Source organism: Corvus cornix, chromosome 1A (genome assembly GCF_000738735.6).
Source record: "Corvus cornix cornix isolate S_Up_H32 chromosome 1A, ASM73873v5, whole genome shotgun sequence".
In the NCBI taxonomy this organism is placed as follows: domain Eukaryota; kingdom Metazoa; phylum Chordata; class Aves; order Passeriformes; family Corvidae; genus Corvus; species Corvus cornix.
Window position 1 is genome coordinate 56969355 of NC_047057.1, and position 27801 is coordinate 56997155.

General features: G+C 38.1%; 1 protein-coding gene across 1 annotated transcript in view; it reads right to left on the reverse strand.

The window, feature by feature from the left end:
- Nucleotides 1-15010: 15010 nt before the first annotated feature.
- The window catches only part of SYT10 (synaptotagmin 10), a 45148-nt gene continuing 32357 nt past the window's right edge, over nt 15011-27801 (reverse strand). The window contains exons 6-7 of the mRNA XM_039571183.1: nt 27351-27480; nt 15011-26257 (exon numbers count right to left, since the gene is read on the reverse strand). Coding sequence (XP_039427117.1) covers nt 26186-26257; nt 27351-27480 — 202 coding nt within the window. The 3' untranslated portion in view covers nt 15011-26185. The remainder of the gene's footprint in view (nt 26258-27350; nt 27481-27801) is intronic.

A 27801-nucleotide genomic window follows, 5' to 3' on the forward strand; every position in this document is an offset into this window, starting at 1 on the left:
TTTACCATAAACTTTATCAACTATTTAAGAAAATGACTGTTTCTCATAAAATCTCTACCACACAGCAATCAAAATTTGAAAAAAAAAGTAGAACAGATACCAAAGCAATGGAAGAATGTTTCAGTCTGGCAAGTCAAATTGTAACAGCCATGTCTCCGTGTTTTGAAGGTTGAAACTTTGGGTTCTCGTGTGTTAAACTCCAGCTTCTGTCACTCTTTTTTTCAGTGTTTAGTCTTGTTTAGTCTTTATGCAAGCTTTTTGGTTTAGTGATTGATAGCCTAATGAAATAATGTAAAGCATCCTGGAACTATAATTTTTATATATATTCCTTTGAGGTTCAAATTCTCCTTAGGCTTTGCAGAGAAAGCTGAAAACATTCTGGGATGAGTCTGGGGCCTTCTTTTGTCTTTCTCCAAAGATGAGATAAATTTTTATTTTTTACACTTATGTGAGATGGGAAATTGACTTTAAAGACATAAATAAAGGATTAAGGTAAGAAAGGTAAGTCTGTTGGCTTAAATCTTCTGTGTAAAGATGTCCACCTCCAGTGGAAGCCTTTTAGCGCCTGCACCCTGGAACTAAGTAACTGAGAGGATACTTAGAGATACCAGTAGCTAAGAGGACTTAGAGGTGACTGTAAAAAGACAGAAAATTAATGGAGTCCATGTCTGGTAGTTCCCAGACTGGCAAAGTGGATGTTTGTGTGACCATAATGATTAGCACTCTCAAGATGTTAATAAATAAAACAACATTGATAAATATTTTTTCCTTAGATTTTCTGCCCTTCCCTCTCAGTCACTTGTCAGTTTCCAGTCTGGTCAGAGGATTATGTAAAATTCATGTCAATTAAAGCTATTTTTGTCTGAAATCAAACATTATTTATAATGCACCCAAACTGCTAATCATGCAGTTAATTTTCAGATCAGTTGTTTAGTAAATGAATTGTTTGCCCTCTAGCAAAGACATTTTCTGCAGAAGCTGTCAAATGAAAACATTTTAGCTAAGATACATAGTATGTGGTCTTCAACTTTGTGAATTAGATTCTGCCATGACTTCTGGCCAAATGTTCACTGTAGTCAGTGGATTTGAGTTGGCTATGGAACGTAGCTCAGTTTCATGACATTGTTTATAAGTGAAAATGAAAAGCCCAACCCCAAACTCCAGGATTATTTGTAGTCTCACAACAATCTAACAGTAAAACTGACAACACAGAAACCAGAAGAAACTGAAGTCATAAAACTGGTGCTGAGTTTTTATTGTTGCATTGCCATTACCATTTCATTTGAAAGCAAAATAGTAATAAACAGAAAATAAAGGAATTGACAGCAAACCAGCAGGGAAGGATGTTAAAATGTTCCTCATCAATCTGCTAGAGGGGCAAGACTGGACTGGAACTGCTACAATTCAAAATTTTATTAAAAAATTATTACTGGAATTTTTCTCTAGAGAAGAGGAGATGTAGAAACAACTTACTTATGACAGATGTAGAACAACACTGACTTCAAATTATAATTTTAGGGAGGGTCCTCTTGAGGGTCGTCCACTGTCCATGATAAACCTGACTTGCTCATAAGCAAGTCCCCTCTTCCCTGTCAAATTTTGTTTTGGAAAGTTAGCCATGCTGTTCATTAAACCACTCAGGTTGCTGCTGAACTTGGGACAGTGTTGTAGAGTCCCACGAGTGGAGAGGACTCTTCTGTGTCATGAGGTCTGGCAGGGAGATAAATGCTGAGGAGAGGTAGAAAGGACCTCCTTTGACCAAAGAATTTGGTTAATCTGATTTGGGCACTTCTTTCACATCATGAAAGCCTTCCTATACTACATAGTTGCATTTTACCTATCCATTCTTCTAGGCTCTTTATTTTCCCCCTAATCTCAGTGTTGATTCATATAATTTTTCCTTACAGCTTTCTTGATCTCTTCATTCCTCATTTATTATCATAATTTTTCCTCTCAGTCAAGTCTATACCATGTTTTCGTGGTACACAAAAGAGACTCAGGTATAGGTTGACCTTTTATTTATAAGGATAGGAACAAATCTATGGAAAAGTCAAACACCTCTTCCACTTGAAGGAGGATCAGGAAACATATGGTAGGACAGTTTCTGCATGCTATGCTAAGTGTTTACAGTGGAGATAGGAAAGACAGACAGGATCTCAGTGCTAACACACTCCCTTTGTACCATTTAGAGACAGCAAGGGCCCAGATTTGCCTGCTAACCAGAACTGCTTTAATTAAACAGAAGTTTATCACAGATAAAACGTTGTAGCTCCTTGCCACTCAGTCTCCATCTTCCAAATACACACCAGGGAGTCAGACACTCAAGAACAGGCCAGAGTTTGAGAGGAAAACATGCCTTATCTGCCCCAGTGCTTCTGGCTGCTTTAACATCACTGTGGAGCAAACAAAGATGAGCAGAATTGACTCCCAGAATTTTACACTTGAGCAGCACTTGGATGCAATGAAGGACTTTTTTTGACACATATGGCAATGCATTGGTCCCAAATTCACACAGTGCTGGCTTAGCTCACCACTGACTCACTGGTGCAGTGACTGGCTTTTTCTGAGACATTAGCCTTCATGTAAACACAAAACTTCAGTTCTGCACCGATCAGCCCTCTGCAGAACTTTAGAAGTTATATTCATGCAAGTTTATTTCTTACCTTTTCCAGTGAATTATAGTCAAGCCAACTATTTGGCTGTGAACAGTCAATTAGCTGGAGCTTATTCTTTCTTTTTCTGTATCTGACAATCACCTTTTTGAAAGTACAAAATGGGAAACTTGCCAGGATGACACTGTAATAAATGAAAGTGCCAAATGTGCCTCTAATGAATTACACCTCTGACGCTGAATGCATGGGACTCACACTTCAAGTTTTCTTGGAACAAGTTAACAATGGCAGAAGTAGAAATAACAACCTTCTCTTATTCTGATTGACAACTGTTCATTTACAGGACAAAATACATCAGGGCAATCACACTACAATACCTTTTCTCTCTTTATTCCTTGTTTTTGTGCCTATTAACCCAGCATTTTATTTTTGGAATTCGGGAGCATGAGACAGACACGCAGAAATCTGAAGTCTAATTAATTTCAAGTGAACAAGGAACACATCCTATAATATTTTGGAGGCTTTTTGAATCTTTTCTTTCTCCTTTTTAGCTCTTCTACCATTTTACATTAAAATAAAGATTCCAGGTGAAACAGGAAGGTTTTAAAATGTGGGCTCCTGGGCTGGGCACAGGTTTCATTTACTGAGTTTTTGCTGCGCGTCTGTGTGGTCGTAACTACCCTGAACTACTGCAGTGGCCTCACTGGCCACTGCTCATGTGGTTTGTAAGGCATGGCAGCTGAATTTGTGACAAAAAAGCAGTGACAAAAGCCATCTTCCACCATTCTTCCCCTCTCCCCCTTGAACCTTAGCATTATGTAGTGCCTTCACTTTTGTGGAGTTTTTCTGGCTATGCTAGACTGCTAGAGCACTGTTAAGCTGTTGGCTACCTGAAGGCAACTCCATGTGCCCAAGGCAAGATGTGCACTATCAACCTATCAGCATGCAGGGTGTGTGGAAGTCACACAAACTTCAAAGAAACACTTCAGAAGACATCTACAGGCTGGTACAGAGGATCTGAGCAACATCAGAGGGGAGTCTGGCTGCAGAGGTGCTACTATTATTAAGAAACAAAGTGCAAAGGTCCTTCCTATCTCAGCATAGAAGCAGAATGAAATGAAGAAAATGATGGAATTTAAAGTAGTACTTTTCTTATGGATAAATATTAAGGCCTTTCTTGGTATGCATGAACAAGACAGAGATGATGTCGGGTCTATGCTAACATTACATCTAAGATAGCTGTCCTTCAAAGCTATTTCAACACCCAGCATACTCCAGATATCTGGTATCTCATGTCCCTGTTGACCTTATTGGCAACAGATTCTCGGTTGGAATTTCAAAGGAATACAGATCCAATTATCTTTTCATCCCTCACCACCATTTTTTTCCAGCAGGAAAGCATGACAGATTGTCTTGTCCACCTGGAGTAGGTCACGGGACATCAGCACACAGACAGAGTTGAGATGGAGGCTGTTGGGTTAGACAAAGAGTAAAAATCTTTTTGGATATTTTCTACAATGGAGAGTGTTTTCATGTGGACAAGGGGTACCCCTGGGGGTAGATAAAGTGGATAAAAAATTTGGCCTTGGTAGTTTTCTAAAGCAGAAACCTTAAGTAAAGATTGAGCTCTGAGAACTCCGTATTTTTACCTGGAGAAGCAAGGGAGATAGGGAGGAGAGGAAAAACTGTTTTTCAAAGCACAACTAATTTTAGAATCATGGAAGTGCATTGTTTGGAGACAAAAATCTTACCCTGAGCATCTAAAATGATAAACACTAGATATTTCTAGCTAGTTTAGACACAGGAATCTATATTTTATAGTACTTATAAAAAGTAGGAACTTTTAGGATGACTGTCCCCTGCCGCTGTTTGACATTTGTCCATGTCCTTCCCTGATGCACCTTGCTGCTCCAGCCTTTGGGATGTTTCTTGGTGACACTTGAGCAGTCAGCCATTCACTTCACCTTCATCCCTACTCACTTGCAAAGTAGTTCTTCAGTTCTCTGAAAGGCCTTCACACAGGTGGACGCAACCTGATGTAGGCAGATCAAGCACTCCCTCTGTTGTGTAAACATTCCCTTTTATGTCAATGGCCTTTGTAAACTCCATAGCATGGACATACCAAAAATGCTTCCAGAAACTGGGCTTATTCTAAATGATTTCTCATTTCTTTATTTCTCTTGAAGACTGTGTTACTCAACTATATTTATACTTATTTAGTCCACATCCATGGCTATATAAGCTGTAAAGGTTTTTCCATTTTTTTGGGGTTTTTTTTGGCTTGTTTGGTTGGTTTTTTTTACCTACTTAGCAATTGCAAGCACACTGCAAGAAGACAGACCAAGGCATGAAAGATGAGGAAAGAAAAGATGTTTGCTCTGATCCAACTGACAGTTGTGCAATTAAACTGCCAGGAAAGAAAACCAACGTGCTTTACTTGTCTAAAGAATGGTTTCAAGCCAAGCACATTTTGTACTGCACATTCAAGGAAGTAATTAGCATATCTGGCATTGTAATAGCCCAGCTGATGGGCAACAAGATATTAGTCACTGCAAATAGCTGCAGTTTGTGACTAAAGTAAATTACACGGATGCTTGTTTGACACCGTTTATTTGATGAGAAAAAGCACACAAATGCATCCAAATAAATTAGGATGCAAAATTACATTCCTGACTTCCTTTTGAGAACAGGCTTAAATTTATTGAAATGAATTTTACACACTTGCCTCACATTGGCTTGTGGGTTTTTTAGGAATAAATGGGCCAGAGACAGTGGGCAATCAGAGATCCTCTAGCCTGTGAATTAACATATTGGCTCTAAGAGCAGCAGAAGTGGGAATTGTCCTATCTGACTCCATGATTTGCAGTAATGATATGGAAAAATCTAGTAACATCCCATATAATTTTCTTTGTGCAGGACTCTATGTTCCTCAGGTGAGTCAAGAAACAATTGTTTCAAGAAACAATTCAAACAATGTCTGAATCAGGTAATCCTGAAAATGCAGGTATAATACAAGACCGAGTGCAGAGTAATGGTGAGGAAGGAAATTGTTGCAAGGAACTAAACTTGGGTCCAAAATGTCAGAGTCGGATGGGAAGCAAGTCAGCCTCTGTACTCACACTGGACAGCCTAAGATCAAGGACAGCCACACTATTTCTTCTGATAGAAGCAAAACAAAACAACAAAAGCCAAACGGTAGAAAAGAAATTTAGTCTTCTTTCCAGGTGTTGCCTCCCATAAAATTTCCACTGAGGGGAGTTATTTGAGTCTTCAAAAAGTCTCTGTGTCCCTGCACACTTGAGGATATCACATGCTCAGCAGACACAATACGAATGGCAGATCTGATACAAGAAGTATGTGTCAGCTCACATGTGACAGCAAGTTTAGAATTAAATTATCCATAACCACTCACTAGAGGAGTCTTTGCAAAAGTAAGGTCACAACTGCACAGCAGATCTCTGTGCATTGGGGATCCTAACAAAAGCCCTTTGCTAAACCAGACTGCTGGTACAGAGGCCTTGTCATTGCTCCATGGCTGTAAAACCAGCACACCACCTTTTACAAGATGCTAATCTTAGATAAAGCTCTCCATGCACTAAGTGACAGAAAAGACCAATCAAACAATCCGACATATGGAAAGGCAGGGAATATTTTTTTCACCTAGAAAAACATCTGATTTTAGGTACACGGTGAAATGTCAGCTGTGATTATCAAGATTACTACTGTAGGCAGGTATCCATAGGCGAATTGTGGAAAAGAGATAAAGCAGCATATCACCTGCATCTATTATTGATTACATGAGAAACTCTGGGTATATAAGGGGCTCTGAAGAAGGCATCCAAGAGGGATATGTTTACTTCTCTTGAATGCCTCAAAAGGCATCAAATCAGTTTGTTTGTCAGAGGACTCATTTTCATTTTATTGACCAAATCAAATTGAACTTCAATAGTGTTAGATATAGTGTTATTGGAGGAGTCATCTATTGGGAATCTCTCTGTATAGCCCTTGCTGGCACAAATGTTATCATCTTTGGTGGAGAAACACAGACACAGAACTGCAGACTTGCAGGTGGAATTGCAGTTTATATGTAAGGAGGAACCACAGGGGAAATTTAATACTCTTCAGGGGAAAAATTCTCTTCAGAAAGGATTGCATTCTCTTTTACTTCTCAAGAACTTTTTTCCTTCTGCTGCTTTTATTTTGACTCTTTTTTGGCTCTTGGCTGCAGTTTATGCTTTTATAAATTGGCAGTGGGAATACTGCATGCTTCCAAATTCTCACTACTGCAAATGTTCTCATTGTACATTCAAGAATTAATCCTGCATCTGGAATACAGTTATACTCCTATTCCTAGCCCAGGTAGCCACTGTAAACTGAATTATTCAGCTTTTTATTAGTGACATATACAAAAGTAAGATTATGACCTGATCTGAATGTTAGGAAATGCACAGCTATATATAGTGCTTGTGTCTGAGGTCTCCTGAAAGAAGTGATTCAACCTGCTTTCCCTGCTGCCTTGTTCCAGGCCCTCTCTGCAACATCCTCTCTGGGTTGACAAAAGATCTTTTTTACTGCAGAGAAGAGTGGACATTTGGAACATGTATAAATGTCTAATACAAGAGCGAGGCAGGCTCAAGGAGTATTTTGCTTTCCCTATTTATATATATATATTTTGAGCCTTTAGAATTACTTTAAAACATTTTAAAGTAAGAAAGGAGTAAATCTCTTTTATTTTTTTTGTGGTTTAGATGTCATGTTACCAAAACGTGTGTTACGTATGGCTAGTATTAATTTGTGCTGCTTTAAGGTTTTTGGGTTTGTTGTGGGCTTATTTTGAGGTTGCTTTTTTTCTGGTTGGGGTGCCTAAGAAGAGGATCTTATAATTTGTAATTTACACTACTTCTCCACATAGTTTTGGTGCAACTTACCAGGTGAAATTGGTCAGTGCTTTTTGAGTTGTTGGAGGTATCACCAGATATACTACCTAGCAACTAGTTCTATACCATGTGCTGTCCACAGGATCGTATGTTTTAGATAGTTTGAATCAATTTTTTTTCAGGACGCATATACGGTGAGAAAATTTAGCAAAAGGCAAGATATTGTAAGAAGAAAGGCAGTGAGGAAAAAATATTAATTACTTATGGTGATAATTTGATTTTACAAAAAAATTCTCACAAAAAGAAGGAGTGATTTCTTCATCCTAATTACAGCATGACACAAATTACCTTTACCTACATATGCTTGTTCAGGAGACTGCAGTGCAGGAGGAAATGTACCAGAAAGACATTGTAGTGTTTCAAAGGAAGATGCAGCAAAGGAAAAGGGAAAATCTTCCATTAGCTGTGACAAAAAGGGAAGATAGGAAATTTAATTTTAAAATAAATAGGTGTGCAGCAGGTTGAGGTACATGAAGCTGATGCAGCTGAGGGAGGCAGAGGGGGACTGAGGAGGTTTGAAGGCTACCACTATAAGAAATAATTTCACATTCTCAGGGATGAGCAGAACAGGAACTATTTGTCCATGCAGATGGGTAGGACAGGGAATGAATACATAAACGTTGGGTCTGCTCATACTCTCTACAGCTCAGGGATCTTAACAGTGCCATTCATAAAGAAGGAGCTATCCTGCAAATTCTTGTCCGTCTTCACTCCACTAATCCACCCAGGAAATCCTTAGCTTTGGTTGTCAAATGACTTCAAAAGTGAAGGAAACTACAGACTTTTCACAAGTGTAAGTGCCATGCTCCCAGTTCCAATACTCCCAAGTTCACAGGACTATCTAAAACCCTATGTGGTGCTTACTTATGGGTGGTTTATGTCAACATTTACATGTATCTGAATTTGTAGCCTTCCACATGTGCTTCAGTTGCACTTTTCAAATGTTCGAATTTCAAATTCAGTTACATATATTTCAATTTTTTTTAACTTAACTCCTAGTACCTTCTTGTGGGGGCAAAGGCTGAAGTTTTGAGAAACAAAAACTCCCAAATCCCTCAGAACAAATACTGTAGGATTCCTAAGGAACCTGAGATACCTGGCAACTCCCTGGTCAAAAGGACCACATCTGTGTTTGCATTTGTTCCTTATACAGACAAAAGCCCTTTACCAAGATTAAAACCAAGGCTGAAGTAATCTTGAAAGGCAAAAATTAAATCTGTCAATTTGAAAACCCTTTACAGATTGTATACAGCAGCCAGTGTGCCAGTGTTCCTCAGAAACAAGAACTGATCAGCATTACCTTGGCCTTAATTTTCAGAGAGGGCAAAGGGATTGTTCCAAAAACAGGACTGTGAACTGCAATGAATCCACCTGAATATTCAGAAACTCTGCTTTGGATGCAGGGAGTAAGAACCCTCTTTTTCCTGGGAAAAATACACCTTTCTATGCAGAGACATGCTCTATCCATCTATATATCTCATTTGTTCCTCTGGAATGCATAGTTATATTTGAATTGAAACTTGCAATTTGAATGTATGTTCCAAAGTAAGATTCTTTATTGATGCATTAAATCTAAATAATACAAAGTGACACTGAACACTCAGAGTGATTTGTCTGACTGCTGTCACCAAGCATTGCTTCTGAAGATAGATGATAAAACTCATTGAGTTTTTCTGCTTCCTAGGTAAACAGCTGAAGGAAATGTGTCTGTGCTCCTCTAATCTTGCCCTAGGGCATTTGGATTAATATTGACATCACCAAGCCCTGTGCCAGTGGACCAAAAGAAGAATAGCACATTCTGGTGACTAATTCAATACCAACAGGAGCAAGCAGCATGAATTCAACACAGAAAAACATTTTAAGTGGATCTCTCATGAGCCTAGGGCTGAAGTCAGCCCTTGGGAAGTGTCATCACTCAGCAGACAATCACCCGGAACTTTGAAAGCTTTTGAAGACATGGAACAATATATTCTTACCCTTTAGCATCTCACCTTGCACAAGGAGTTTAAAGATAGCTCCATTTTTTAATTCAACTTCTTTGGACAAAGCAGTTATTTAGATATATCTGGCAAATCTGCAGCGTTGAGCACACTGGGTTGTATAAACAAAACCAAGCCACACCAGACCTGGTACACTTACAGAATCAAAACCACATGACTTTCACTAGAATTTAGTGTGTTCCATTTCCTTCCCTTTCCTATTTTTTGTCAACTCACCAATCTAGTTAGGTTGGAAGTGTTTAACAAGAGCAGCTACTGATGGGCAAGGCAGAGAGTCACCCTTGCAATGAAAATTGTGTTGGTAGGAAACAAGCTGTGCTGGTGGGACTCTGCTTTTGCAGGGAGCAGAGGAGCTGGGTGCAGCCAGTTGCTTTGAGGACAGGACATGCTCTTCCTTACACAGTGGAGAAAGATAGAGCAGCATCCCACATTATCTCCTACAACTGCTCTACGTCATGTCTGTAGTCATTAAGAGGAGAATGGGGTGGTTTTTGTGTCAAATTCTTCCTCTTCATGAAGGTGGGGAAGTAGAGAAGGTAGGAAAAGGGCTAAGCTTGGCTTTTTCAAAGTATCATTTCAAATGGAAATGACCTGGATTGAAGAGATAACTTGTTCTCAGAAGAGTCACATGTGCTTTCCTTCCTGAAGCAAAAAAGAGACCCCATCAAGACAGAGAAATGTCACAGATTGCACTGCCCCAGGCTGATCCTGGATTTTGCAAATTCTCTGGGAAGAGAAGTGAGGCTCAATCCAGTCACCTAAAAATCATCCATGAAGGGTAAAGGACAGGAGCTGATTGGTGCAAGGGGGTTTTGGGTGACATGCCTGCAAGGGAACAATACAATTGTTCCTTTCAATCCCACAGCTTGCTGAGGTAGGGTCTCCAGCTGGAACAAAATAGACACTTATATTCATCGGAAAATGGGAAAGAATCTAGATGTGAGTGTCCTAGGCACATATATGGCTCTTGAGCTGGAGAAAAAAAAATAGACTCTTTAAAAGATTTTAATTTCTTAGTATGCTGACTCAGTTATTCATACAGCACACACTTTTAAAACATTACTTGCAGATGTTCAATTAGTTTTCTCAAAGCTCTGCTTGGTATCATTTTACTTGAGTATGCAGCCTGCATTTGTCTGCATAATAGAACTTAAATATCCAAATTCAATAAGAATTCAATGTAAATATTTAAATCTAATTATTACTAGCCGGCAAGCACACAGATAAATATTACCAGACTACAATGTCAGTCAAAATTACACATAATTCAGTGCACTTGCAAAACAATCAGAGTTTATATGAGCTTGTGAGTGCTTTATGCAATTAAATGGATAACAAAATTAGCTTGCATTACCATGCTGCAGGCAGTTATCACAATCCTCTAGCTAAGACCCCATGTGGTGCCATGGCTGGGCAGTGTCTGACAGCTTTCCTTCTCTCATTTGAAAGAATTAGAAACGAAGCTCTACTGCTGTTCAGATAAATGGTTCTATATGCCTGACTGACATTTGTTTTTCTGCTGGAGATATTTATGTAAAATCACTTTAAAATCAGGCCAAGGGAACAATGGGAGCAGCTGAAAGCAACCAAACATTGTGTAGTTTGACAATATATTTTGTTTTCTTTTTCTTATCTACCCTGGATTTCTTCCTTCTGTCTCACCTCAAAAGCTGCTTCTCTGAAACCCCCTGAATAGTGGTTGAATTTATGGTTATGCTGATCTCATTAAGAGCCTTTGTGCCACAGCTAGAGCATGTGACTCAGTTTCTGCTGCCAGTGAAAATACTTGTGAGACAACGAGAATGATCCCTTGTGTTATTGCAGAGGATGGTCGTTTTGAATACAAAAGTGATTTCATGGAGCTTGGGAAGAAGATAAGCAAATGTTTCCTCTGATGCTTGCCACTATTGCACACTTGTGTGATGGGTTCAATTCCCAGCCTTTAACCTTAGTGGATTGATTTTATCGGGTTTCAGGAATAAAGGACTGATCAACACTTTTAGGAATGAAATTTTATACATAAAAAAGATACATACATTTCCAGCAACATCTACTTTCAGTTTTTAGCCAGTAGACACGACTTCTAACCAAAGTATTGCTTCAACTTTTTCCTGTGAAGAGCTGATTGATTCCCTATCCTAGTGTGCTGCCTGGAGGTGGTGCTCTCCAGCCAGGTGTTTCCCATGCCCACCTTAGCAGTTAGAAAATCTGGCATTGTCTAAACCTCAGCACATTTAAGCCAGAGGCACAAGCTACAGAAGCAAAGGAAGGAATTGCTTGGTGCTGTCCCTCTGGATGCCTTCCAGGTTTGCAAGGTTGGCTGCTGTGCTGGTCAGGGCCTTGGCCTTAAGAACCTGGGCACAGGTACTTCTTTGTTTGGCTGTAGTTTGTGAATGATGAGGAAGGTGCTGGGTGACTAGGACGGTTATCCAGCTTGCTTCAGACTTGGTATCACAGGGATTTTGGGTAGGATGTTTCCTTAACAAAAACTATTTAATGATTATATGATTCAGGGGTGTCCAAAACCAATAGTTACGACTTGAATTTAACTAGGTGGATTTGACAAATGCATCCTAAAGAACAAGGTTAAAGGCAAGAGAAACTTATTAGGCAGGTTCTTTGTAGGCTTAATGGGCTCAGACCTCGGAAATGAAGGGATGAAAAGTCAAGAATTCCCAAATAGAAATTCTAAGTTAAATAAAATCTGAGTGTAAGTGAGCCATACTTCCATTCTGTTAGTTTCATCTATAATTAAGTACAAAACTATTATTATATTTCAATATTTTTGGGGATTTTTTTTTTTGGTACTACTAACAAAATTAATATTCAATGAGTGAAACACTATAAATTCTGCATAAAACATGTTTGCACAGTCCCACTATTATTAAGATTTTACAAATAATTTATTTTTATATAACATCACATATAGCACTTAATATGTAAAGTCTCAGATATTGACTTGGTTCCTGAATCTCAGTGAGCACATCATAACAGCCAACCTCACAGAAAGTCTTCTGCAGTCACTCCAAAGAAAATTTTGATCCTCAAATGCGCTGGGTTTGAAATTATGTTGGGACATGTAACAAACTCTCATCAGTCTCACTCTTTGGAGGAAGGCAATTGTGTTCACCATTTTTCTTGAGAGACAGCACTAGAGCAAAGAGAATATATACTGAAAAGCTATGAAAGAAATTAAAATGGGAAACTGTGGCTGGTCACCTTAACTGGAAAAGCACTACTCTATTGGATGTATAACACACACAAAAAGAGAATTGCTGTTTTTTGAAGATGTGTAAGGTGAAGGCTGAGGACATAAAATATATTCTGGAGAAGGCAAAAAAAGCACCTGAGTGTGAGTGAGCATGCTCATCACGTCAGCAGAAGAGCTTAGGCTGTGATTGCTGCATTTTAAAATTCCAAAGGGGAGAGTAATAGATCAACTTAAGCACAGTGGGCACGTTAAGAAAAATCAATGCATGTGCAAATCAGAGCACTTGCATTGCTCCCAAAATGCCACTTTTCAGAATGTGACGAGTGATAAAGATTTCTGTCTTTATTCTGCCATAGACTTAAAGCTTTTAAAATAATGTTTTGTGTTACTGTAACCAGCATTGTGATCAACTGAGCTGCATCCAAGCAGCACAGAGAAGGGAGTTCATTCAGGACCTTTTGTTCTGAAAATACCTGTGTCTGTCTTTCGAGTTGAAAAACAGGTTCTGTTATCTACAGCAGAAGCAGCAGGAGGGCTTTTATTCAACTTTCAGAATGATATAGTAAACAATATTGTGAGAAAATCATATTTCTGTCTCCTTATCTGAACCAATGTGTTTTAGCAGGATAAGAGGTTACTATATATATTTTATAAATCATTTGCTACCTCCTTATGCATCACAGCTTTTCCTTTGGGAGACTCCCACATATTCCATGCCAAGTACAAATCCATGTAGAGGAGTGGGAGTTTTGTGGTCTAGAAGATGGGAGATCTGGATTCACTTCTGATCCCTGATTTTCTCTGCATCCCTTTTAAAGGTGTGGTAGTAATGTGCAGTGACTGAAAGATAGTGCTTTTCTCTGAGTGCAAGCATACTCAATGACTTGCAAAATTTTATCATGTATGTTTTTTTCTGGGCTTCGTTTGCCTTTCTTTCTTCTCCTCTTTTCCTGACAAATCTTCTACCTTCTGGTTCTTGCACCATTTTAAGATGCACATCCTCCAGCTTCTCTGCAGGCTAGGAAATTTGATTATTGTAAGGAATGAAGATATATTCGGGAGTGACTGAAGCAGAAGGATTAGGACTTCATGCAGAAATTATATTTCACAGACTGCAGTGAAATCTTAGAGATGGTTGTGTTGCTTCTATGCAAATTGCAGACAAGTTTTCAAAATAAACTACAATATTCATAACCCTGAGAACCCATCACTCTAATGAAAATTAGCATTTTATATGTGAAAGAGAGAATATTAAGATTAAAGGCAGTGGCAAACTGGAATGATATTACCCTTGCTAGAGAAGGACAAGCAGTTTTTCAAAGGAAACAGAATCTTTCAATCAGAGATGTGAACCAAGTCCCTGAATTGAAGCAGAGAACTGAATTGCATTTGATATCTTAAACCTGACTTAGGATAGGTTAATTTTCAGCCAGCAGAGATCAGAAACAGGATGGGAACCTCAAATATATATATCTAATTTCACTTCAGGAGAATTACATAACTCTGCCAAAGGGCAACTGCTTGTATGCTTTTTCTTACCTCAGGGTTTGTAGTATGGAACTTAAGCATCAGGTAGAATGGAAATAGATCACATCCAGATGATACTGAGCACTTACAGCCTCATTTTCCTCTTTAAACAGTCCTTGTAAGTGTCAGCAAAGATCTGACGTGCTTGAACCTGCCTAGCGTGGATCATTGTTGCTTCAGAAGTTGTTGTCATTAACACCAATTCAGTTTAAACATAAGTCCTATTCAAATCTGGATATTTTTTCCATTTAATGGTGTTAAAGTTCTTGTCTGTTTATCTACATGATTGTGCAACTAGAAGAAAGGAAGATGGAAATTAAGCTTGTGTCTCTTTAGTGAAATACTTCAATATTCTTAAATACTGTAATAATATTAAATTGAATAGTTAATCCATTATTTAAAACATGGTCTAATGACTTTGGAGATTACGGTAAACAATATCATAGCAGGAAATGGAAGATAATGTGAAAAGAATTGCACAAAGTAATAATGGAACTGCTTGATTTAATTGTTTTCACTCAAAGGCACTCTGTCTTGAACCTTGCAAATCTGGTGGCAAAAATATCCTTTGCTTCTTCATAGTATAGAATTTTAAAGTAACAGTTTCATGAGAAGAAAACACCTTGGATATAAACAGGGCTGCTAAACTGGAGGCCATTGTAATCCACTGATCTTTATTTACTTTGGAAAGTTTGGTTTTGTAAGAATGACAGAAAAAGGTGAGTAATTTTAATCACTTTATTTCTTGTTCAAAATACATATGAAACAATTAGAATAAAATTATTTCAAATGAATTATTTTATTTTTCTTGTCTTTTTTAAATATAAAATTATCACAAACTGTACACTTCATAACATCTTTTGAGGTTTCATTGTTACATATTTTTTTCAGAACTGACAAATAGATTCACACTTTCTAGAGGATACATTGTAAAAATACTGAAATGTGTTACAGCTCTCAAAGGCTAGTGCAAAAAAAACCCCATTTACTATCAGTAGTACAATTTATGTTGTCAAGTTTCACAAATGGCCATTTAGCGCATACAAAAAGCCAGTAACACAAGTTCCAAAAGTTTTGTTTTCTTGTCTCTATAACGCAGAAGCCAAGGATATTGACTTGAACAATGTCTAGGTATCAAATCACAGACTTCATTTAAAAAGTCACATCATGAACACTGAATAAAGGGTACTAGAACAGTCAGGTATTTAATATTAGATCTTGGTCAGCCAACACCACATAGCAAGAAGAGACAAAATCTTAGAAGAACTTGCAGTTCTTTGTAAGCTACATAGACTTGGCAACACTTCTGATCTAATCATAAAGATTATTTTAAAGGTAGGGAGTTCTGTTAGAGTTTGGCCAGTTTGGGCCTAATCCAGAACCCTCATTGTCAGAGCAAAGATGCTTATCCTGACAGTGTGCTGGGTGCTTTCTTTTAAGATTTCAAGATACTAAATATTTAAATATGAGTAGGTTTTTTTAGCTGTCAATATTTCTTATGGCCAGGAACTCCATTTTAACTTCCTACCTTTTGAAGCATACACTCTGGAGAATGCCTTCCCCACAACAAGCATACACTAGGAAAACATGATGTTCTGTGGCTAATTTCTGTTCTCCTCCCCCTGCTTCAGTTTTCATGAGCATTGCACTGAAGCCAGTCAGCTTGAATGCAGCATGGACTACAAGCTTGTGGAAAGGAAGGAGAAGCTTTTGGGACTCCCCTTGTGGTGGCTGGAGGAGCATCTGGCCGGCTCAGAGGAATCAGTGCTGCAGTCCTGCTGCCTGAGGTGGTGGGGACTGGGCAGAGCTGGGCAAGGAAGAGATGCCGTCTGGCTTTGCCTGCTCCCATCCCAGCCATCAGGGCTATACTGGCATGGAGGGAACTGAGATTAACAGGTCAAAATTTAAAAAATATTTCACATGGTTTGCTGAACAAACACCCTTGTGATGTCCCTCAGAAAGTGGAGAAAGCACAAGTCAGAAGTGCCTCTCCAAATCAGGACGCCAGCAGTGCCTACTTCTAGGATAGAAAGCTAGCCATATCCCATCCTTAGACACGTGCATTTAAGTCCAACATATCCTACAAAAACCTAAACAGAGAAGAATAGAAAGAATTTAGACCTACACTTGGAAGAAAGAGAAACAAGGAGCAATACTAAATATATATATATACTTTTTTGTTCTATTGAGAAACAGTTTTCTATTTATTTAACAAAATTAAATTTTGTTCAATATATTCTCCATAGAAATATAGACTGAGAAGAAGTGCTTTATATCTGATGTGCAACAGGACTATCTAAAAGTTCCATATGAAAGGTTTAGTCTATACACACACCCTCTGAGCTTCAAAAAAAAATGGCATTTTGTGGAAAACTGCAGGCCACCGTTAAAAAGGAAAAATCTGTAAAAATACATCACCTCCATGTCTGACTACATAGACCAGACATTTTTATTTACCAAGTCAGGCAGCTGAGGCTCATCTTTCCTACTAGTGTTAGTAAAATCAGCATTTGCAATAATAGCTCATACCCTAGAGATGCACTGAAGTCTTCTAATATAGTCTGAGTTGTCAGAAAGTGACAAAAATTCATGGTGCATGTAAAAGAAATCATTCTGCTTGCCTTGGGCCTGGGTTCATTTCACGAGAGGCTATGAGACATCATCACGCCCAACCTGATGCGGAGTGAACTGAAATCAAGAGCAGTGGTCCTGCTGGATCTCAGCACTGGGCTGTGCTTTGAGAGGAAAGGCCATATTAAAAAGACCTACAGAATGATTTTGCTGGATACATTTAATGGTCTATTGTCATGATATTAAGAAAATATTTTCATTTTAATTAATACAAGAACAATAGGCATATAAAGTAGCAAGTGATTAGCTTGAAAAGAAAGCTTCTTTTGAAAGCGTGCTAGAATTCTTGTATATTTGAAATAAGGTGATGAATAGATTTTTTTAGCAATGCAAAATATATAAATAAATGTGTATTGTTAATACTACACCTTAAGAGGCTGAACTGAATCACTTTTATTGTGCTATATTGTTTCAATAACTATTAAATCTACATTAGATACATTTACCATTTTGTGTTTTTCTTGAGATAGCCCAAAAAGGGAGGTGGAATATTCTAATTCTAGTCAGAAAAAGTCACATAAAAAAGCAAAATGCCTTTTGACAGCACCTTTATATTTTGCTGCCACAGATATTTTTTGCTGAAAGGCTTTTTTACTTTTTTTTTTTGCATCAATATTAGTTCCAGTGCATGAGTATATTGGTACTTTAGTACCACTTTTTGCCCCACTAGAGATGAAATTATAAAATATGGTCTTAAGAAAAAGTCAATTTTTAACAACAGTATGTGAAAAAAGGCAAAAAAACTCTAAAAGCCATGTTGGTATAATTTGAATGAAATCTCTTTTCTCAGCACAGATTTCTCAGCCCTCTTTGGGTAGGACTGCTCTTCAACTTCATAGACTGCCCTGTGCCTGGAGGGCAGGCAGAATCAGAGCCAGGATTTTAGGGGCTAATCCTCAGAGCTTCTCTGAAACCTGGCTATGACCTACAATTGTTTGTCTGCTACTGGCAAGAAGCTAAAGTGCAATAGTGCCAGGCTCCCTTTCTGAGGAACACAGAAAAGGTCCAGCTGTGCAGATTTCAGTTGCTGGCTAAAATAAAGCTATACTTTCTCATTAGTGATTTTGATTCCCTAGCCCAAAGTTACCTTTGGGGACTAAGAACTGAAAAGGTCGTAGGTTTAAATAAATGAATCAGGTTCTTGTGCTAAAATTAAGATCATTAAACACTTATAATACATAAAGCTTGAAAGGAATAAATGTAAGGGTGTGAAGTTCTCTTTGGAGAACTCCTTTTCAATTTTCTGTGGTAGCCAAATCTCCATTTACATGAAGAAGAAAGGTACACCCATCCACACACCTATTTGACAAAAATAATAACAGCTGGCAATTCTCTGTCTTGTTCAGCTATGCAGTTATTTCCCTCATAACTATTATTACACAATTAAGCCTCAGAAAACCACGGTGAGGGAAGTAATGGTCCTCTATTGATCACTCTGATTTTTAATAAGAGGCAGCCACTCCCAGGGTGAAACATTCACAGTACACCCCCTCCTATGGGACAATTTAGGACAAAGGAATAAGAATTCATTATTCAGCCAAACCTCCATGAATATGAAGAACAGGAGGAGAAGGGATTTGGCTGGAACCTCAGGACTCTATTCATACACAAAGACCTGTGGTATATGCAGTGAGAAATACACCATAACTATGACTTCAGATTTTTGAGTCATCAGAGAATTAGTGCCTGCAGCAAACTAATGACTTGTCCACCATTGTGAGGTGTTAGCTGAGGCTTGACTTGAATAGAAAACCAGTACCTTGTGTACCACACCAGCATTTCCAGAGGTGCTTCCTATTGGTGATTCAAGCACTCTTTGTCAGAAGCTTTGATAATGTGAAGAGGTGATATTATATAAAAATGCTTTTTCAACTATTAGAAATTTTCCAACCTATGTCAGGTGCAAATAAGTAGGAGGCCATTACAGCATCTAGAGAGGAATGTGTCGGAGTACGTGCAGGAAATGCCCTTTTTTTGCCTCAGCTGTGCTGCGAGAAAAAGATAGGGGGGAAGGACATGCCATGAGCAACTACCAGTGTCCTTTGCACTGTGAATCCACTGAGAGCAAGATCTGTGGGAGGTGAGAGTTTTTTTTCTTTTAAGAACAGACTCAGGTTCTAAAATTGGCTCCCACTACCCTCGTGAGCTTGCAAATGGCCCCACAAGATATGAGGTAGGAGAGTCACATCAAAAATCCCTGTCTATTTGGAAGTATTTGTTACACATATATTTTTCTCTATTGAAAAGACTATTCAACCCCCTTTTATACTCTCCACTTTTCCTCTTAACAGTTTTGTTTTGTTTTTTAATTTTTTTTCTTTCTAGAGGGCTCTTTTCATACTCTATAGGCTTTCCTCCTGTTCTCTTGTCTCCTGTTCATGGCTCAGATGTCACAAGAGATTTTAAACGTCTTCTTGTTCAGTCCTTTTCACTTCTGATCCTATTATCAGTCTCAACTCATAGCACATCAAAAAAAGCAACTCGACCCTTTTTGCTCTCTCCTCTTGCAGACTGTTTTTATGGGAATGTATCTGCTTCACAAAAACATCCAACAGCCTGCAATTTCTTCTGAAATTAACCTAGAAAGTGTCCCAAAAAAGCAGATTCTTTTTTGTCAGTGCTAATTTAAGTGCCTAAAATTCTTGTCTGTGATGTTGACAAGCATTTGTTGGAACATTTCTGATATTTGAAATTACACAAGGCCAGACAACTGGGAATTCTATACCTGCAGGAAAATATTACTTTTTTAATCAGAAGCACAGTATTTTCTTTTTAACCTAAGAGGTCTGAGGATATCAGGTCTTAAATCTATACCATTATTCTACACAGAAAAGCAACTTGAAGCATGTTCTAGAGCTTTATTTATTGTACAGAAAGTTTTTATTCCCTGCTCTTTTTAAAATTTTATTTTCCTCATGGGTAGATGCATGGATAGATTTACTTTACTTCAGCAGTTTGAATTTTTAAGGTATGAAAATATTCCAAAATGTTTAAAAGCCGTCCCTCAAAAACATATATATGCTTGTGTTTTGAGGGAGAAGAAAATTGAATAAAAGGTATGTTGCTGCCATGAAAACATGTTTCTGGCACTCTTGTCTAATCAATGACTTTGTGAGCCCTGAAGTTGTGATGAAATAGCTGTGGCCTCATCCTTTCCTTGGTCTGTCTTCAGTTCTCTTTTTGTGTCAGGCTTCCCAACTTCATCTCTCCAGGGGAGAGGCAGGATATCACATTTCTTTAATTTTTGCTGGGTGTTGGGACACTGTGTCTGTTGTAACTGTGCCAACCCAGGCAGTCTGAATGGATTTGCAACTTTTCTTTTAGGGAGTCTGTGAATACACCACTTCATTAAAAATAGAATGGTATTTAAATATTTAATCTTAAATATGCAAACTTAAATATTTCAAATAAATGGAATTGAAAATAACAGTCTATATGCATATTTGTGCTGCCCCAGGCTTTTTCATCCATTAATGGGAGAGCAACCAAGCCTATTTTCCCTCTGAACTACAGTACCAGCTTGCATCCCCAGCCTGCTCAAACTTAAATCTTGTCTGCTCTGAGTCAGAGCTCTTGATCTTTCCTGTGCCTTTTTTCCTATGCCTGTTTGATTTCACCATTTTAGATGAGATGCATTTTTCAGACTGGCTATAGCATCAGTAGAGTCTCCCAGGCCACCAAGATGGACATTAACATTTTATAAAACTCACTTGCTGCTGAGAGACACTCCCCTGCCAGACATTTTCTGCCCATTTTTTCCCTTAAGTAGACTTACAGAACTCACCTAATTCAAGACCAATAGTCAACTCAACATATTGTATTCATAAATTATTACAGAGCAGCTCCACTTTCATCACAGCAGCTCTGTGACTTCCTGCAGATCCAACTTCCAGAACACACTGCCTTGATTTATATTTCAGGGAGTCATCATTTCTTTTCCACAGGAGGGAGCTTTGGTATTCTGGCAACCTGTATAACCTGTATTTATATGTATCAGTTATATTTTGACAATGTTGACACTGAGGATCTTCAGTAGCATTGACGTGGATCAGCAACACAGGCTTAGCCACAGAGTGCTGTAAGAAATGTCCTCCCTTGGATCAGCAGGGCACAAACACTTGTCCTTAGTACCAACAAAGTGAATAGTCCCCATGGTGGCACAGTACCAAATTGATTTTTCCTGTCCTGCAAATTTAACATGCTTTGTGCCCTTCCAGATGACTGAGTCCCATGTAACACGAGTCATGGTCTACACTTGGCTGGAAAAAAATTCACATGGCAATACCAGAGGCATTCTCCTCTCTGAGCCTGTAAAGAGGTTTCCCAGCAACAGCAACATTGTAGAGGTACTATCAGATAAAACATAAAATTACAGCCCTGAGCACCTGCTATCATCAAGCATCCCTTACCACTCAGCACAAGATTGAAGGTGTTAGTTCCATTCTCCTGACCAGATTCCCCTGTGAAATTTAAATCCCACCTGCAGCTTCACTTTCTCTTAGATTTCTAGCTCTTGGTTTCCTGTGCACTGTTAAAAAACTGCCAGTTTCCAGGGTTAAGGAAAAGGGAAAGCGTGCAGGAGATATTATTCACCTGGATGAGTAAACAAAAGACACTTTTTGAAGTTAAGGTTTTATTTGCCTTGGAAAAGGCAAATGGCTGTGATCAGCACCTCAATTAACTCCTATGCCTAATGCTTATGCTTTTTCAGGAATGTGCTCCTTTTGTGCTGTTTTACAGCAGAGAAAAAAAGGACAAGTGATAAAACTACTGAAATTATTATCAGTTTCAGGAGGAAGGTTTCCATTTCAGAGCACTTGCAGTTGCAGTGAACAACTTTGTGTCTACTGCCACAATTTCCTTGGTCTTTCCTAATTCTGTGGTCATCTCTGTGCCATGATTTAGCTGTTTTCAGAGAGCTCAGTTTAGACTGGCAAGCCTCAGAAGCTAAATGAAAGTGAATCTTGAGTTAAACTGAGTCTCTGCTGTGGTGTGAATGAGAGAGAAAATGTCCCATCAAATCATGCATTTGTATTTCTGATATATATGGTATATTTTATCCATATTTTGGATGGTCCAATACATATTGCATGAACTTTGTCCAAAAGTCTCCTCCCTGTCTGACTAACATACACGTCATATTTTAACGCTTACAGAATTTTCAAGCATGTTCATTTGTATGAAATAACATCATGGGAACCTTTCAGGTCAAGGAACTGTCACTCAGTACAGATTTGTGTTTATCATGAACTGAAATGTATTTCTGATTAGGTGTGGGTGTGCTGTTGTAACAGAAGTGCTAAATAATAGCGATTGTACATCCAGCCAGTGCAAGTACTTGTATGTGCAAACCTGGGTTTTTGCGTGGTTGAATAAGGTGATCTTCAAATTTTGCAGGCACATTTATGGATCTCTGAAAAATTTTACATTTTCAGCAGAAGAAGAACTCTATTACTGAGTTCTGAAATACTCTTCTTTTAAATGTTTGCTCACTCAAAAATTACAGTCAAATGATTTCGGGTGTATAAAGCCTATTAAATTAATGGAGTATAATAAAAAGTTAATACATATAAAAGTTTATAAAAAAGAGATAGCAAAATAATCTTGGAACTAGACTGTCATGTATATGTTGTACATCATCATGTTAAAAATTTTTAAAAAGATTACATTGAATCCAATTAAAAAACCGAGAAAGAGGAGAAAAGGATGGGTTAAATGAGCCTTTTAACTAAATTTTTTCTTAATATTGCTCCAAAAATGCATCCACAGAAAGAAATTAGGTAAGTAATTGCTTTTCCCCTTAAAAAAAATCAACCCAATGAAAACAGTTATTGTTAGTTCAATATTTTCTTCAAAAATATTGAATGTGGTGCTGATTCTTTAAGAAAAATATATAGTTTTTTTACTTAAACATAAGAAGTCAAAGGAATTCCATTTATAGAAGAGGAAATTTTGCAGGGGAAGTTCCTGGCCACTTTGTCTTTGGCCAATATTCATATTCCTAAGCCCAGCATAGAAAAAAGATGGTGGGGAAAGAGCTCATTGCTTGCTGGGAGGGCGAGGAGAAGAGCCATGTCAGCAGAACTGTATGGTTCTGGGATGCAAAGCTGAGGCCATGGAGTGCTGCACATGACTTAAATCTTCTTGAGCTTGTGCTCACCTGTGCAGTGTGAAAGTATTAAAAAAAGCTAGGCTGTGCAAAATACAATTCTTGTTAAGTACTGGTGTTGTTTCCAGTAAACTGCTTCAAGAAAAATAACTCAGGCCTTTAGGAAATGAAACTTTTTTAACTGTTGTAGAAGTACTACAATATATTTTACACCAGCCTTTTGCCACATTTGTTTCTTCCCAAATTATGCTAATGTATGAGATATGGGAGAAATGTAGATAAGCAGGAAAAAAAATCAGGATGGAAGCAGGGAACTTGCAACTTCTTCAAATTAAAATATCTAAAATTCCTAAATAAAGATATACATTGAGCAACCTATTCCTTGACTTAAACTGTGCTAAGCTCTTCCTTGGTGCTTCTGTGATGTCACTGAGAGTAACTTGTGAGCCAGGCCCTAGAGCTGATGGATGGGTTATATACTAAGTACATATCCTGTCCCTTGAGATGGCTAAGGAAACAAAGGGGAAAAAAAATATTTTTTGCTAATTCTATTAATCACTGCTAAGGGAATAAGTATAATTAATTAGGGGATCATTTTTGAAGTTAGACATCCTGATGATTTTGCAGCCTGATTTCTCCTAGATGCAGAGCACCCATCCATCAAGTTTAGACACTGAAGTCATTCACTATTGTTACTAACAATACCAAAAATAACACAACAAGGGGGCATAAACTGAGCCTTTGGTATTTGACAACAATTAAAATTTAAGAAAATGAATCTCAAAATACCTTACTACCTATGATGAAACATACAGGATACTCATAGAGAACAATAAAATAGGTAAAAATACATTGCTCATTGCTGAACACCTATGCTACATTTGATCGTGAATTTGTTCGCTTTTTGGATATTAGGTGCAAAAAAGTGCAAAGAATATTTAGTTAACTGTTACAGTACCACATTACAAAAAGTATTTTCTAGGCCACAAAGGCCACTGCAGATATAATTTATATTAAGATAAATGTATACATAAAATAGTTTTTCAATCTCCACATATATATACATATACATCTGTTTCTATATCAGCCTTGCGGAATCATGTTGAAAATGATCTAGGCCACAGAATTTTGTTAGGATAATAATGATGGGAGGAAAAAAAACCTCACAGAGGAGAGTTTGTTCTCCTATTAAAAAAATTACTCATCCAGAGCAAATGGAGGAATGAAATTCTGCAAGGCTGCTCTGTATTTATGGTGATGAAAATACAATCTTAAGCAGGGAGGATCAGTGTTCAGCATTACCAATCCTCTCTGGGAGAAGCCATTTCTGCCTAGAGGCTATGAATTACAACCTGAAACAGACATTCAGAAACTTGGGCTGGAGCAAAGGCTTTCTTTTTTCCCCTTTTCCCCTTTTTTCTTTCTTTCTTTTTTTTTTAACTTTTAATTTTTAAACACTGTCTGAAAGATTGATTTTTATATTTATTTGCTTGCTTGCTGTGTTCATAGGCACAGGAGCCAAGGTATAAAATCTACCCCCTTTTTTGACTTAGATACACCTGTAGTGTTAGGACCAGCCCTGCTAGCTTTCCTGGAGCAGTTAAGACACTTCCAGGCATGTTTGACTGTTTTAGAGATTAGTCAGTGGCAAGGAGGGACTGGATCTTCAGGAACATATTCTGTGCCAACCAGGCTAAACCAACCCAAAATGGTTCTTCAGAAGTTTGCGAAAATGACCTTTTGCCTTCATATCTAGATTAATTCTCAAAATTTCTTTCATTATCCTAAATCAATCTTCCACTGATATTTTTCTCCTGCATGATACTTCTGCAAAAATGCTGTCTTGGAAAAAACATGGTCTCCTAATTTTTCTTTATATATATTGTAAAGATACAAAAAGTGCCACCACCACAACTTTTTTGTGATTGCAGTCCAGGTTTCAAAACGTCAGACCCAATCATGCAGTCTTTGCTACACTCTTCACAGAAAGAAAGAAAAAGAAAAAAAGGAAAAGAGAAAGTAATTATCTTATTTATCTGATTGAGGTAAACTGCAGTGTTTAGAGACAAATCCATGAAATATTTTGTAGTTCTCTTCTAGTTTTTAAATCATCTGACAACAACCAATAGTTTTTTGCATTTGCTGTCACTGTGTATTCTAATAGATGAGTTAACTTGCTTGTAAAATAGCCACATTTCAATTTCTTTCTTCATGAACTGACAGAAAACACATCTCAAATTCATATTTAGCATATATGTCTAGAGGCATCCAGCCAGCAACCAGAAACTAAATTCCATGTGTGCTGTGCACTCAGTCAAAATAACTTCAAAGAAATCTAAGTCTGTCACATTAAATCAAGAATCATAAAAATGTTGTAGGTAACTGCAATATTTGGTCAATTTTCTGAAGAGATAAATCACATAAAATAAATTCCTTTACTTCTGAGCATTGTCTCCTCTGCAGTTTGACTTGTGGAGAGACGCAGCTGTCATCATGGGTGCTGGAAGGTTATAACTGCATAGATCCAGTTCTCATACCTGTTCCATAAGGGCTGGACTAAAACCTATTGAAGTCAGTAGATCCTTCTCATTGCCTTCAGTGGACTTTAAATCAGCATTTCCTCCCTGCCCAAGGAATGAACTGATTTTCCAGATACTCAAAACATGACAACAGTTGGTTTTTTTTCATGCAACATTCAGTTTGAAGTGCTATCTTGCAAAGTCATAGAGGATTTAGTGCAATTTAGAAGAAATTGACTACATGAGCTGTATATGACTATTTGCTCTCCCTCAAAAGAATTAGGTGTTAAAAGCTGCAGTAGTTTTGAATTGCTTAAGGGATCTTTTTGTTTGATTTCTTTGCCTATGAAAAGATATAGGTCCCGTCAAAACACTGCTTGAATATGACACTGGATATATGCCAGAGATAAAACAGGTGAATGAATTTGCACGAGGCAGGGTTGTATTTGATTCGAGTCAACTTCATTCATACATTAACAAATTATTATAAACTGTCATATAAGACTTGGAATAGGAAAAATGTATTTTGATAAAAAAATATGGATACAGTTCATCTGCAGAAGCCAAACCTTCTGTTTATGTAGATGTGAACTATGAGGGAGCTTTGGCCACTGACCATGATGAATCCTCTCCTGCTCCCTAGGGTGTAAGCGGTGGTTTGGGTGAGGAACAGGATCCCTGGCTATCAAAACTCGTTGCTCGGCCAGGTAGCTGCAAGAAAAGTGTTATTTTTACAAATGTCATCATACCTGACTGTGCATCATGCTCTTTGCAGAGGATGAGAGACTCCCTCAAAAAAGAATCCAAACCACATCTAGACCCTTTCTAGTCTCTGGATCAAAGTCTCTGGTATCAAAGTCTCCAGCAGAACTAATAATGGAAAGAAAACCTCCTAAGTGACCTTCTTAAAATGCCTCTGGGTTGTTTCACAGGACTGGGTTTATTTCACCAACAGTGACGTTACCTCTGTCTCCAAACTTACGTAAACCAGACAGAGCCATGAATCTCTAAAAGACACTTCTCTGCTGCCTTGACTCAGTTTCCTTGCCCCCACACTCTTGGTGTTTTACCGAAACCTTGATGTTATGCTTTTTCTACCTGCCACAGGACATGTTGTGCAGCCATGTGCTACAGAATTGGGAAATCAAATGCCTCAGGCAGCAACTCATTTTTCTCCAGAGGTTGCTTTTGTGATGGGCTAAACAGTGCCTCTGTGTCCCTGCTGCATCCTAAGCCTTCAATATGTATCTTTCTGAGGCCAAAGCTGTGAGGATTTTGTGTACAGAACACCAACAATATGTGGCCACAGCAGATCGAAGAGGGAGTCCAGCCCTGGGAACTTGTAGATATAATCACCCCAACATCTGAATAAGCTTCCCGTAAGCGTTTGTTGAATAACTCTGGAGGGAGCTGCTGGTATGTTGCCACAATTTAGCCTAATTTGCAGGCCAGTTCCAGATTAATGTTTTAGCAACAGCAGTTTATGCCAAAGATTTTTGAATAGGAAATGATTGCTTTTGAAATTTTTGCAAATGATCTCTTCTAAGTAGCTGTAAGCTCTTTATCATAATATCTGGAAACGTTAAATGTCTAAAAGTACTCTTACAATGCTGTCAGAGCATCATGGAAACTGCTGAAAAGGCTCTTTTAAGTGATTCATAAACCCATGCAACTAGATTTAGGTTGTGCTAATGATCTTGTACCTGATCTATAGGTGCTGCACTTATTTTTGTGATTCTCAGAAGCCCATAAATGTGAGGGACAAAACATTCAAAGTAAAGGAGAAAATTTTGCTACTTCTTACCTCTACTAGAGGATGCCAGTGAGTTATTGGTTTACGTGGGTAAGCCAGCATTTCATTCCAGTGATCTCTTCCAAGCCCTTCAGCATCAATTCCTGTCCGACATACTCCAATGACTTCATTGTGCCCTACTCTGAGAATTGTAGAGAGACAGAATTTATTTTTAATAAAAAATAGTTTCAATAACCTCTGATATACAGTCCTGTTTACCGGTTTAGCGTGGCACAGAATACATGACCAAAGTTTTCATATCATTTATTGCAGATATTAGTTTTAATGGTAGTATCGTAATATTCAATTCTGTAATGGTAACATCAAAAACCTCCAGCCACTACCAGAGTGCTTCTAGCAACTATAAAAATAGCAATGAAAACACAACCCTTGCCATTAAAAGGTTACAACCCATAAGACACAAGGACAGAAAAGGACCATAATACACAAAGTTATCTGAAGG